A 14,760-nucleotide genomic window follows, 5' to 3' on the forward strand; every position below is an offset into this window, starting at 1 on the left:
TGAAGCTCTTTTTCATAGACTTAGTGAATAAGAACAAGATCCAAACTGAAGTGAATTAAATTATGCAGCAAGTCAGTCTGCCTTTGTTACATTTCAATTTAATCAATTCACTTCCATGTTCCTTAAGTTTGAGGTACCAAATATAGCTGTGGCTGTGCAGTGGTGATGAAAACTTATTACGACTCTGATAACACCTACTCCTAGAACCCTTTCTTATATGTAAAGATGGATACATTGGTTAGGAGAACTGTATTTTCTAGTTATCAAACTAAACTGAAATCTAATAAAACCAAAGATATAGTTTTGGCATAGTATACTCCATGTGTGTTTGTGTGTCATCTCTCACTCATTAATTTGTGTATCTAATTGTCTGCTGCACAATCAAACCAGTACTTTGGTATGTAGAGAGAACAGGATTTTCAAGTTGCTGATATCTTTGGGAGAATCCCACACACAGCTATGCAAATGAATGTATTCATATGAGTGCAATTCTAGCTCATTTGGAGGCAGGCAATGCCCGGAGTCAGAAGGGAAGGCTACTCGAGCTTTCATCAAGCAGTGACAGTAGATAGATTCCCTGAGAATTTCAAGGCTTAAATATTTTTAAAGTGTACTCTTTAAAGAGTAGTCTTTAAATATTTTTAAAGAATGCCCAGTCTCTTGTCTGTAGATAGCCACTTGAAATCAAACCCTGAATGCATCCTAAATACATTGCTCCATGAGTGGGAATAAAATCAACTCCATCTGTTTCTTAAAAACCCAGGCAGTAGTTCTGAAACTGTTCAGACCCAAGGTGCCCCTCGGAAAATGCCAGGTCTTTGTTTTCCCTCATTTTTGACTATACGCAAATAATAGAAATTTTCTGTTGCAAAGAACCTAAGACTACAACAGATCAGAAATGTTTTTAATACTATCGATTACTTTTTGAAAGCTCTGGGTTTATTATGAGAATCGTGTTTGCACGCCCAACTCTGCTAACGCTGCATGGCACTAGCCTACTGATTTTGAAGGTGATATGATGGCTGGGGAGCTTGATTCATGGTTTTTTGAGCCCCGGGGTTGCCAATATTCCCACAACAATATGTACCTACATGGGAGCCAGGCAAAATTTGACTTTGTAATATCATGCATGGTCTGACAGAGCTCACTGGGAAGCATAAAAGCAGCCTCTTATACTCACTTCAGAGATAACCCTAGTTCAACTAATTCCCCACCTCTCTTAGAAAGTACACAGGACCCGCAGGGGCCAGGTCAACTCACCACAGTATATATGGTTGTTATTAGAGCAGCAAACATTCGGTACCTTCCAGGCTGATCCACTCCAGGAGGGAATTCTAGTTTGGAGAGCTGGAAAAAAAGTGTCCTCAGGCCCCCCAGCATGACAGCAGTGAAAGCTGCTAGGGTTAATCCGAGTAGTAGGGTGCCCTGCATTTCACTGAGCTCAAGACAAAGGTACCCAGGGACTTGACTGTCTCCGATCTCTGATTTGTTGTTTCTGGTCCTGAGGATCCCTGGTAAAAGGTAATCCTTCAGGTTGTGGTAGGAAGAACATGCTTCCCCTCATCTGCATAAATAAAGGCCTCTTAATTATTTCAAAGGTGAAAGAGAGACAGCAATGTCCTAAATTATTTTAAGCCTCAATTATAGGCAGTGCAATTCATAGGATCAGATGTAGGTTGTTGCCTATGAAAGCTTATTCATTTCTGAACTAAGGTGCTGCCCTGCCCCGCCCTGCCCCGCCCTCTGCCTGTATTAAGTCTGTGAATTTTATAGGTGACAACAGAGATGTTTTTGTTAGTTGCTTGAAACTGGTCCTCTGATGTTTCACGGTCTTGAAGCTGGGAATTAATGAACTGATTTCCCAACAGTATCTTTGGTCATCTTGAAGACAGGAATCTGTGCTGGGTGTCGGCAGTGCGGGGCCTCAGGGCCTGATATCAGTGGGCAAAGGCAATGTAAGGGCCTGATCCTGGTAGGTGCTAGTGGCGTGATGCCTGATCCTATTCCACAACCCGTCCTCAGATTACTCTTCTGGCCCACGAGGCCAAAAGACCGAGTACCACTACTGATGAAAACTACTCAGTTCGAAAAGCATTGGAGTCTTGAGAGGTTAGAAGAAATGCCAGTTATATTATAATAAGTCATGAAAACTATCTTCTGTGTTTAATCCATGGTGTCTGGCATCTGACGGTGAAGTTCAATATGAGAAATATTCATCAATATTCCTCATGAACTCTTTGGACAGTACACAAATCAGTTCCCAAGGCCCAGAAATGTGTTGGAATACAAGGTGTGTTACCAGCAACCTCCAATGGAGCGCTCTACCACCAACGAAATAACAGCCATCCTGGTTTATACCTTTACAGCCTCTCTCTCTTTCCTTCCATGGGCAGAATAACTGGGGGAAGTAATTGGTGAAGAGATGGTAGGGTTTAGATTTCACTCTCTTTTCTTCAATCGAAGTAGCAGAGGAAAGATTCTGGTCTACCTCGGTGAGGCCTAGAAGGGGAACGTTAAACATTTGAACAGTTCTGTGTATATACAGGGTATGTCCAGAAATCTGGGCTTTGGGAGGACAAAGCAAGACAACTAGGCAGTTTTACTGGCACCTCTTGGTCCATGCTTATAAATACTGCTGGGGCTTTTGTCTGCATAAGCACTAAGCCAAAGAGGACTTGGTGTGGGACCTGACAGGTTTGTGTTCATTTTTGGAGCAACAATTTTCTTTTTACTAAAATGATCTCTTCTAAGCTCTCATTTCCACCACCACCCCCAACTCCTTTTTTTAAATATTCTATCAGGTTTTCCTCCTGTTCTTGTCTTGCACTGGGCCTATTTGACTAACTCAGCAGAGGAGCAGAATGAGAAAGTTTGAAGTTTTTGCAGTCAGCAAGAGCCTTTCTCTGACCTATGAAGGTGGAAACCAAAATCACACTGACAACAGAAGTCAAGAAGAATTAAAAAGTCCTTCTTCAGATGCATAAGAAATCAGAGAAAAAATAAGGGAAACATTGCATCCCTGCTGAACAAAATAGGACAGATGATAACTGACACTCAGGAGAAATCCAAATTCCTAAATGATTACTTTGCATCGGTAGTCCACCAGTCCAAGGGTACCACCCTGCTTGAGAGGATACAGGAAGATCAAGTTGAGGCCGATCACCCACCAGCAGTTGGCAAAGATCTCATGAGGGAACATCTAGAGAGGCTGGACTTCTACAAGTCAGTAAGCCCAGATGAACTGTACTCAAAAGTGCTGAAAAATTGGCTGATGTCATTGCACAACCCATGGCAAAACTATATGAGAACTTGTAGCGCTCAGGAGAGGCTCCAGAAGACTGGAAGAGGGCCAGTGTGGTGCTTTCTACAAGAAGGGAAGGAAGGAGGATCCAGGGAATTACACGCTAATCAGTTTGACCTCAATCCCTGGAAAAATCCTGGAAAAAATTATCAAAGAATCCATTAGCAATAGGCTAACGGAAGGCAACATCCTAATAGATAGCCAACATGGCTTTGTTGTGGGCAGGTCATGCCTAGCCAACCTCATTTCCTCCTATGATCAGGTAAGACGCTGCCTGGATAAGGGAGATGAGGTTGACGTCACCTATTTGGACTTCAACAAAGCCTTTGACTTGGTCTCCTACGATGTGCTCATGGTAAAATTGGAGAACTGCGGCCTCGATAACCCAATGGTCCGGTGGCTAGGAAACTGGCTCCGAGGAAGGACCCAGAGAGTAATAATAAATGGAACTGAGTCAACATGGCACTTGGTGACCAGTGGCGTCCTTCAGGGTTCAGTACTCGGACCAGTACTTTTTAACATATTCATTAATGATTTGGACTCAGGTGTTAAAAATGGACTGGCAAAGTTTGCAGGTGACACCAAATTATGGGACTGTGGTCATGCTGGAGGATAGGCTGGGGACACAAGCTGACCTGGACAGGCTTGCAAGGTGGGCAGATCAAAACATGATGATGTTCAACACTGAGAAGTATCGAGTGCTCCACCTGGGGAGAAACAACCCACAACATACTTACAGGCTTGGCAGTGCTACACTTACTAGCACTGCAACCAAAAGAGACCTGGGGGTCTTGATAGACCACAGAATGAACATGAGCCACCAATGTGATGCCATAGCTGGCAAAACAAACAAATCACTGGCATGCATCTACCAATGCATCTCAAACAAGACTCAAGATATCATCCTCATGCTTTACTTGCCCTTGGTGAGGCCGCAGCTGGAGTACTGCATCCAGTTCTGGGCACTGCACTTCTGGAAGCATGTGGAGAAGCGTGAGAGAGTCCAAAGGACAGCTACGCCTATGATTAAAGGTATGGAGAGCAGGCCATACGATGAGAGACTGAAAGACATGGGTCTGTTCAGCCTGGGGAAGAGAAGACTCAGAGGGGACTTGGTGGCAGCCTATCAATATATAAAGGGTGCATATCAGAGATGGGGAGATCATCTGTTCACCAGGGCTCCCCAGGTGAAGACTAGGACTAACGGCCATAAATTACAAGAAGACCACTTTAGATTAGACATAAGGAAAAACTTCTATACAACTTGAGTGTCCAGGGTCTGGAATAGACTTCCCCAACAAGTGGTACAATCATCTACTCTGGATATCTTCAAAAAACATCCGGACACCCACCTTGTTGGGATCATCTGACCCCAGCAGTCTTTCCTGCCCAAGTCCTACCTGATCTTGAGGGGTCCTTTCCAGCCCATAACATCTATGGATCTATTAATGAACCTATGAATCAGGGCAGGGGAGGGTTTGCGGGGTTTAAACATTTATTTTGATTATTACTGATTACAATTTTCAGGATTGTGCAAATTCAGGGTGTTGGGGGCAGACAATTTAGTAATGACAGTACACTGTTAAAAGCTTTATAAAATCACGTCAGGATATAACAAGTAAATATCCATAAATCCATGAATCACTCCTGCTTTATATCATTCTGTTCATTCTGCCGGAAGAAGCTGGGCAGTGGCACTCCCGGAGCTCTGGGAACATGGGGTGTGAGCAGTTCGTTACTTAATTGATGTGTCATTAGGATGGAATAGCAGCTAATTGCTTAACTAAGCAGTCATTAGGCTCCCCACTGTTTTCCTCTTCAACCCCTCTGCCCTCCAACTCTCTTTCTCCACTGTCCAGTAACAGGGCTAAGGTTTTCCTGTTACAGTCCCCTTTCTATAAATGTTGATTATTGTTGATGGAAATATTTTTCCATCCAGCTTTAAGTGTGAAATGAAATCAATGTTTATCAGTACATTTGAATCCTGCCAAGCCTACTTACGCTTCAGACACAGTAGCCTTCAGGAAGAACCCTCTTCCTTTGGACACTGTTAAGCAAAATATCAAGATGTCCGACTTGAAAGAGTCAAATTCTGACTTCCTCCCAAATCTGAAGCCACAATCATCCCCTCGAAGTGAGATCTGAGAAAATTTAGAGTTCCCTTTTCAGAAACATTTATCGTCTTCTCTTCCATCATCTTACCACACTTCCAAATATACCACTGTCCCCAGGGAAGAAGAGGGCGCCTCTTCTTAGGACAGACGATGATGCTCTAGGCTGGTAAACCCTCACTGGCACCTTCTCAAGCTCCAAGTTCCTGATTCAGAGCTTGGGGCTCATGCCATGTATCCTCATACCCAATACAAGCTACATAAAGCTGATATAACTGCAGATACCCATCTTCTCCAACACCAGGTCTGGGCGTTGCACTTCAGGAGGGATGTGGCCAGCATGGAGAGGGTCCAGAGGAGGGCCACCCGCATGATCGGGGGCAGCAGGGCAGGCCCTATGAGGAGAGGCTACAGGACCTGAACCTGTTCAGCCTCCACAAAAGAAGGCTGAGGGGGGATCTGGTGGCTGTCTATAAATTTATTGGGGGGACCAGCAGGGAACAGGAGAGACCCTGTTTCCCTGAGCACTACCAGGAGTAACAAGGAATAATGGCCACAAGTTGATTGAGAGAAGATTCAGACCAGACATCAGGAGGTGTAACTTCACAGTCAGGACAGCTAGGATCTGGAACCAGCTTCCAAGAGAAGTGGTGCTCGCTTCTGTCTTGGGGGTCTTCAAAAGGAGGCTAGATAATCACCTAGCTGGGGTCATATGACCCAAACATTCATTCCTGCCCATGGCAGGGGGTCTGACTCGATGATCTGCTCAGGTCCCTTCTGACCCTACCAACTATGAAACTCGGAAACCTTCCCCCATTCAAAATGAGAGAGCCCACTGATTGGAATAAGAATGCCCTAAACTCCTCTGTGCATGGAAACTGCATAGGTGGTATGCATTTGAAAATCACATGCAAAGCAAAAACAGGGGCAGATTAAAATTCAATGGGGCCCTGAGCCTGCCTCCCCCGCTTCACCCTGCCCTGCAGCCATGGCTCTGTTCCCAGCTGGTGCAGTGGGAGCAGTGGCCAGAGCGGGATGCACTGCCCTCCAGGCCCAGGGCAGGAGCCCTGGCCACCCCTCCACGCTGGTGCCCACTGGGCATGTGCAGCATGGACTGAGCTCCAGGGGCAGCCCCTCACCCCACCGCGGCTCAGTCTGGCTGCAGTGGCACCCAGCCAGTGCTCAGGATCGTGGCCGGGTCAGGCTGGGACCTGGCTGTTCTGGGGCCACCCCGTCATCAGCAATTCCCAGCTATGCACATGTCTGGCTCCACTCCCTGCCACTGGTGGCTCTGGCCACTCCCAGGGCTTTGGCACAGTCACCCCCCACCTGGTACCCAGCAGTCATGGCCCGCCGCATCACGCACGCTGGTTTTGTCTGTGCTGAGCTGGCCCAGGCATTAATCCGCCCGTGAGCAAAGAAAAGGAATGTCATGTTCCAGGAACCAGTGTGATACAACTAAAATAATAATCGCATCCTTACTATGACAAGATGATTGTGTTTAATAGGTGGCAAATTGAGAGCCCTAAAAACTGTGGAGTTCCACAGGATGAAAATTTGTATGCAAGCACCTCCAACACCGCCTCATCCCTAATCCTCTTTTCTATACTGAAGACTAAAAGGAGAACCAAGTCTTCAGGGGATATTCAGTCTTATACTAAGCAGTGCAGAAAGAAAACAGCTGGTTTTGTTTCTTCATGGGGACACTCATCTCAGTCCTTTTCTTTGCCAATGAGAGGCTGCTGAACTGAGCAGACAGCTGTTTTTTCTTTACTTCCTTTATTAAGCCTGCAGAGGCTGCTTTTGAATCAGAGGATACTACTGGGTGCGTCTACACATGCATTTGATCCGATATCAGTTTACCTGAGAGTAAACTATTCATGTGTAAATGATCTCGGGCAAGTGTCTATGCATGCAGGGACATGGGAGCTAGGAGCAGCAAATCTGCTCCCACTTCCTGTGGCTCTGTAACGCCAACACCAGGGGGGAGCTCGAGGCAGCAGCAGGTATTTCAGGTGAACCACATAGCAGTGCAGTCACTGCCGGCAGCGAGTCTGCTCAGCGGTTCCAGCACAGGGCTGTGTGAGTTCCCGAGGCTCCTTGCTGCGGCTGTCCACCAGAACCAGGAGCAGGGGCAGAGGTTGGGGGAAAGAGGCCCTGTACCACATAGTACCCCCCAACCCCAATGTGCTGGCTCGGGGCCAGCTCTGTGCACTTAGGGGCTCCATACCCACCCCCACCACCCCTGCCTACCCTCCTGACAGCTGCAGCCAGCACCCGTGAGTGGGGTGGGGCAGGAGTGGTTCTGGGTCTTCCCCTGCACCTGGAGCAGCCAGGCACAGTGGCAGGAAGGGGTTATCCTCACCACTGCACCCCCAGGATCCACCCCTGAATACTGCATAATCCATGCAGCAGTGCCTGGGGATGATAGTAGACCCTGGAGGGGGGTTGGCTTTTTTGGGGGTTGTTTAGGGTTTTTTTGCTTGCAGCCCAATGGGGCTTTTAGGAAGGCAGAGCTGAACAACAGGCTCCCTTTCCTGAAAAAATAAATGTGGCAATTTCCTTGCCAAGGCTGAGCTGAGAACAGCATTTCAACATGTCAGGAACTGAAGTAATAACTAAGGGAGCTCTAGCTGTTCCAGTTATTTTGAACCTTGTCACAATTTGCAGTAATACTAATACAGCTGTAGCTTTAACCCTATGACTTAGCATTCTCACCTCATGATTTTATTGCAGGTGCTTCATTGGCTGGCTTCTTTCAAAGGTGCATGACTACAAACCATGTGATTACCCCACTCTCAGCTTCTGTGTTAAAAAATAATGAGTTTTTCTTAGCTCCTTGATCGCAGAAAGAAGCTTCAGCACATGGCCCGTTTGCGAATTCAAAGGGCACAGGTGCCAGGTATCACAGGTAAAAAAACCCATCATCTGTTTATGCAACATCTCCTGGCTTTTCAAGTGCTTGGCATTGATAGTCCTGTATTGCTCCCTGCCCGCTTCAGCCAGAAGTCAAGATGTTTGTTGGAACTGTTTGCCATCAGATGCAAAGACAGAGGAGCAAACTGAATTCTTGAACAGATCTTGCATATATTCTGCAAATCATGGCAGTATATGAAGTCCCTTGTGTTTGGCAAATGCTTCTGGAATCAGGTCCAAATATTGGTTGTTCTTCCTCTGTGTGACATTTGCCAGCATTGTGTTTAGGGCCCAGTTCTGCATTGATCTACATCCTTTTCCCACTCCCGGCTGTTGGCTGGCTCTCTAAGCACACCACTAAAACAGGGGGCTTCCTGCCAGGCCCAGACAGACGGTGGGCATTCAGGGAAGTGGGCAGTCATGGATTCCTGGTTGAGTTAGAGCTGGATGAATATTTTTACTCAATATTTTTTCCAAATTATCCAGATGCTGGGGGCTGTTTGACCTGAGTGGACTCTGTACGCCACCGCCAGGCTTGCACTAAAGTGCCTGTGGCTTTTTCCTCCCTATATAGAATGTATCCCTATAATCTTATTAATTAATGTTAAATAAGGCGCTCTCATTGATCTGTGCAAGGGATGCACAGTTTAATCTATGGCATTTTTAGAGAAATGAATCCTGTTTAGAATTTACCCTGTCTGCTGAAGAAAAGACTGTGGTTTCCTGCTGTAGCCTACATATACTAGGCTAGTTATCAGCCCAAATACTCTCATGCTCTCACCCCAATAGAGTGGCCACTGATGCATCCCAAGAATATAGGACATCCCCTTGGTGAGGGGGGAGGAACCCCTGGCCCCTTCAGCCAATCAGTGGTGAGGGGTGGGATCACCTCAGCCAGTCAGCAGCAAAGGGTGGGGACACCAGGCCCCTTGGCCAATCATCAGCAAGGGGTGGGGCCACCACAAAACAGCCTATGTCCCTCCCTCCCTGGCTCAGAACCCTGCTCCTCCTGGTTGTGCACTGCCCTGCCTCTAGGCACAGCCAATAGAATCGCGAGGACAAGCGATTGACGTGTAGTTCCACCAATGAACTGGAAACCACGACTTTTTGCAGCCCGTTCCTCATTTAGAAATGGACAGGGGACAAGGGGTTTAGAAACAGGACAGTCTGGTATAAAACAGGACCAGGGGCCACCCTATACTGCGATGTCGGTCAGGTGAAAAGGTACTCAGCACAGCTGCTTCCTTTTCTAACCCTGTTTTAAATAAAAACAGCAGCCAGTTACTACTCTGCCTTTTAAGGAAGCCAATGCTGCTGGTGTGTTAGCCCAGAGGTTTCCAACCACCGGGCCACGGCCCAATACTGAGCTACAGAAGGTTGGCTGCCGGGTCGTGGCATGAGCCCCCCACTCAGACCCCCGTCTGTCTGCCCGGGCGAGCGGCTTCTGCTGCTGGCAGTCACGTGCAGGGTTAAAGCTGGGCGGTGGGGCAGCCCCAGGAGGGAGGCAGCCAGCTCCGTGTGCCCCATCTCGCTCCCATGCTGGTCTGCAGTATAAAATGTAAGTTTTGGGAACCACTGTGTTAGCCTACCCCCTTGAGAGTGCATGCCTGTCACCAGCCATAGGTGGAGAAGTATCTTGTTTGTGGGTTGTGAGTGGGCTTAGACATGAGGTAGGTGGCCATCCGCTCCACCCAGCCCAGAGCAGGACCCTTCAGGCTAGTGTGCAAACTTCCAGTCCAAAAGCAAGGCCCTTGTGGGGTTTAGGCATCTCCTGTATTAGGCAGCAGCTGAGCAGGACTTTTCAGCTTTGCAGTTTTGTAGATAGGCATGTCCATTCCACCTTCATTGTGGCCTCCTAAATACTTTTTGATCATGCTCTAAAGGTCCTTTGCCCACAAACTCTCCTCTGCAAGCAGAGGGCACTAGGGCAAGGGAATATAGTTGGTATATTCTTGCATGTACATCATGATAATAAGATGGGCATATTGTATGTTTCTATGTGCAGTTTTCATTATCAAGGCTGGTTTATTGCATTAGTCTCTCAGGAGCATCCCTCTGAAGCTGTGCAGGTTTTTAGATGTGGTCTGCATTGTAGAAGTTGCTTCCCTAGTCATCTTTTTTGCCATGAGGATGGGAATTTCCATAGTTCCTATAGAAGCCCTTTTTCAGTGTTGCACAGTCCTGGAAACAGGGCAAGATTTTTTTAAAAGGACAAAGACAGCTAGTCTTCCAATACGAGCATCAAAACTGAAGAAAAACTACTTGTAAGAATCCCTCCTCTAATACAGCATGCGCTCCGTGAGCCTTAACAGCAGGTAAAATATTTCAGATGGAAAGGTTGTTTGGGATCCTAGGATTCAGTTCCTTCTTTAGCTGCATTGATGTTGAAAGTATATTTTCTCTCTTTTGCCTCTGCTTGTTGGAGATCTAGGTAAAGCCACCATAAAATGGGTGACTACCTGGTTACATAATCATGCTCGGTGAGGATTTATGATTCCACGTCTAACTGGGAGGAGGTATCTAGTGGGGATCCCCAACCTTACGGCCTGTGCCCAGTGCTTCTTCAATAGTGTCATTAATGACTTGGTGGATGGAACTGACTGCCCAGTTAGTAACCTTACAGCTGACCCCAAGCTGGTTGTAGTGCGCACTTTGGAGGAGACGATTAGGATTAAAAATGACCTGGAGACTTTGGTATTACTCAGTAAGGACAAGTGTAAAGTATTGCATTTAGGGTAAAACAAATAGCTGTATAAATGCAATTAGGGAATGACTAGCTAAGCTGGAGCACTGCAGAAGATGGACATAAGAAGTGCCATACTTGGTCTGACCAATGGTCCATCTAGCCCAGCATCCTGTCTCCAACAGTGACAAATAGTATATGCTTCTGCGGGTGAGTATATGTACAAGAGTATATGTACAAGGCTTTTTGGGAGGGACCTCAACAGCTCGTCAACAGGCAGAAGAGGACAAGTGGAACAGGCGAAGAGCATCAGAACATCCGACGCAGCAACGCAGTGCCCATCCCTGCTGGAAACACCTGTCCTCACTGCGACAAGACAGGGCCCCCGAACCCCCCTGCACCAATCTCCTCGACAGCTGGCAGGTGTCGTGGCCGCAGCAGGGGCCACCATCCCTGCAGCTGTCACCCCGCTGCGCCTTAGCACACGCAGTGTCACCCATGGCACAAGTTTTGCTTGTCCGCAGCTTGAGGGTCAGTTCCCCCCAAGCCCCTGCACCGATCTTCTTGAAACCTGGCAGGCTTTGTGGCCTCAACAAGAGCTACCACCCCGGCAGTTTTGACCCCCCCTGTGTTGTAACACATAGACATGACAGGAGTTTTGTTTTCAAAAATATGGGGTGCAGTTCCCCCCAAGCCCCTGCACCCATCTTCTTGAAGCTTGGCAGGCTTCATGCTCTCTGCAGAGTCTACCACCTCTGAAAATTTCATCCAAATTGGACAAAACACAACAAAGTTATAGATATTTTATTGTTTCCCCACTATACCCTATGGTCGGATCTCCGAAGAGGCTCCGAAGCTTCGGGAAGCCAAACGAGGCCAGCACTTCGACCCCAAAGTGTCCAAAGCTTCTCTGGATCCGAAGCCTCGCACAGCCCTAGTGGAGAATCCTGCATCGAGCGGGCATTGGGACTAGGTGACCTCCTGAGACCCTTGGCTCCATGAGATGCTAATAATCAAAGAAATAAAGAGTTTTCATAAGCCTCTTAGGAAGCTTACAATATTGTCCAGTGCCTTTTTTCCAGCTGGAAATGTCAGCATGCCACTATCAAACAGGTTAATAATTCCATGGAAAGCATTTTCACCATGGTACCAAGTTACTGGGACACCGCAGTCCTCCAATCGTTTCTTGTACAAGAGCCCGTCATCCCTAAGCACATCATATTCACAGGTCATAAGGAAAGTCTCAGGGAGCTGACAAACAATGGCGTCTTCAGCTATAAGTGGGGTAGCAACTGGGTCACACACTTGTTTAATTTGCTCATAGATATCTTTTCTATACTCAGTAGGAAAATGTGGCTTGTAGCCCTTAACCTTAAATTCCTTCGGGATGTTGTCAGGGCTCAGCCATTTCCTGTACTTCAATCTTATTTCTGGAGGAATATGGGCACCCTCTAGAGCAGGTTTCAACAATGATGTGTCCCCTTTCAGCCACTGCAAAGCAAAGAAAGCAACTTCTTCTCGGGACAATATTGGAATCCTACAGTATTGTTGATATGATGGTAAATTGAAGTCAAGGGCTTGGATAAATGGACACATCAAAACCTGAGCACGGAGTTTAGGAAGGTCTGGCCTACTTGAGAGTGTTTGAGTAACGGTAGCAGCAAGGTAGGCTCCAGCACTGTCCCCAGCTGTGATAATACGTGTCGGATCCACTGCGTAGTCTTCTGAATTCCTCATGAAGTGTATGGCAGCTGTGAGACAGTCCTCGTACTGCGCTGGGGGCTTATTCTCAGGTGCCAAACGATACCTAAGGTATGAAAGAGAGCGTGATTAGAAAGCAGGGAAACCTGATAGAAATGTGATTGTTATCTCTGTGCCACTCCTACCCCCCAAAGAAGACTTCTCAGTTAATACTTCATAAACAGGCACCCTCCTAAAAATGATGGCAGTGATGCCTGGAAATGCCACTGGGCATTTGCTTATCAGACTGCTCTGAGCAGAGTATTTGGCAGAGTATCCAACAAGATTTTGCTTACCACTGAATCAGGACAGACCATTTTCAGTAACATGATTTTTTATGAACGGTCTCTCTCCTCCCTCTGCTTCCTGCCTTCCTCCCCTTCTTTTTCAATTGTACAAGGTTTCCCTATTATGCTTAGATTCAGCGTCTTATGCTGAGTCTATTCTGACTACCATGGGCACAAGACCCAAATGAAAACTGTGACATTTTCTCAGTAATGGCTAGTCAAAGCAGTGCAAGCAACCTCCATATAACAGCACTGAGCAGAGTTCACTTACTCAACAGATGCAACCACAGCTTCGCTTTCTCTGGCAATGTACCGGCACACATTATCGTGAGTGTCTGAAAAACAAGTATTTTTATGGGTGCTAAGGACTGACAGTTCTAGTCCATCTTATCTTTGGGATATATACCCCATACTATTCATGAACATACTGCCCTTTCATACTCGGTGTTCTCTTTATTACACCTTTTCTAGGCTAACCTTTTGTTTCAAAGAGCCAGTGATGTTCAAGGAGGTGCCTCTTCTGCAGATCTGTCTGGCAGAGTATCAGCATGTGTCTCCTTTAAAAGGGCAACCATCAGAGACCCTCTTGAACGTGAGGCCAAATGTGCCCCCCTTTCAGGTTTGTAAAATCTGGAGATAGCTTTTCCAAAATATTTACAACATGGTTTTTCCTCTAGCATCTTACCAACACTTCCAAATACCCCACCGCCTCCGTGGAAGAAGATGATCCCTTTTCTTAGGCCAGCAGATGGGGCTCGAGGCTCATAAACCCTCACTGGCACCTTCTCAAACTGCAGGTTCTTGATGAAGAGCTCGGGGTCTGCTTTGTGTTTCTTCTTATGGAGTACATAGCGCATATAGGTGTGAAAACGGCAGATCCCCATCTTCTCCAAGCCCTTCCCCTGTTCAAAATGAGAGAGCCCGCAGATTAGATTAAGAAGGATGCAATCTCCTCAGTGCCTGGGAACTGCATGGACTGTGTGCATTTGAAAATCTTACGCTCCAAAAGCAAAAATAAGGAATGTTTCCTTCCAAACAGGAGAGTGAGACAATTGAAATGAGAAGCGACAGCAGCCTGATGATTTGGGGTAATAGGTGCCAGACAGAGAGCCCTGAGTAGAGCTCAGCCTGCCCAGGTCCAAACACAGCCTTATTCATGGGCCTCTTTTCTAGCCTGGGACCTGAAGGGAGAATGAAGCCTACAGAGGATATCTGGTCCTATACTAAGCAATGCACAAAGAAAACCGCTTTAAATTGGCTTTTCCTGTGGATATTCATCTCAGTCCATCTTCCTGAAGATACTGAACAGCATTTGAACGCCAGTTGTTTGCAGTTTTTTTGTTTTTATGCCTGGAGGGACTGGATTTGAAGGGGAGGAGGTCAGTTCTATCATGTTTTCAGGTATCAATCATCTGAACCATCCAGTCCACCCAAAAGAGAAGCAGACTGAAAATCAAAGTTTGATTCAATTGTCTACTAGGCACCTTTCCCTGGTCTCTCTAAACAGGGAAGGAAATTCATCTTCCCAATGTAAAAAAATCCTCCCTGCACCAACAGTCACTTCTTACAAGGAAAAAAAAAGATATTGGCTATCCCTATTGAAATCCAGAGTCATTCTGCTGTTGCATTAAGAGCTGCCACAAACAGTCCACACTGATTGACTCTCTCAGGTTCTGCACTCAGATTGGTTTTTTCCTCCTCTGGTTTGAATTTCTAGTTGAT

The 14,760-nt window shown here is 46.6% G+C and overlaps 2 protein-coding genes across 4 annotated transcripts in view; one reads left to right on the forward strand and one right to left on the reverse strand.

The window, feature by feature from the left end:
* LRRC38 (leucine rich repeat containing 38) overlaps nucleotides 1-14,760 on the forward strand; it is a 258,878-nt gene that overhangs the window by 196,273 nt on the left and 47,845 nt on the right. The window lies entirely within an intron of this gene.
* On the reverse strand, nucleotides 11,832-13,922 carry LOC102575295 (arylacetamide deacetylase-like 4). Its single transcript, XM_019500752.2, has 3 exons — nucleotides 13,724-13,922; nucleotides 13,310-13,373; nucleotides 11,832-12,818 (listed from the first exon to the last, which is right to left on the reverse strand). Exons 1-3 carry the CDS (start codon nucleotides 13,920-13,922, stop codon nucleotides 12,044-12,046), a joined length of 1,038 nt encoding a protein of 345 aa, XP_019356297.2. The 3' UTR covers nucleotides 11,832-12,043.

This window comes from Alligator mississippiensis, chromosome 13 (assembly GCF_030867095.1).
Source record: "Alligator mississippiensis isolate rAllMis1 chromosome 13, rAllMis1, whole genome shotgun sequence".
NCBI lineage: Eukaryota > Metazoa > Chordata > Crocodylia > Alligatoridae > Alligator > Alligator mississippiensis.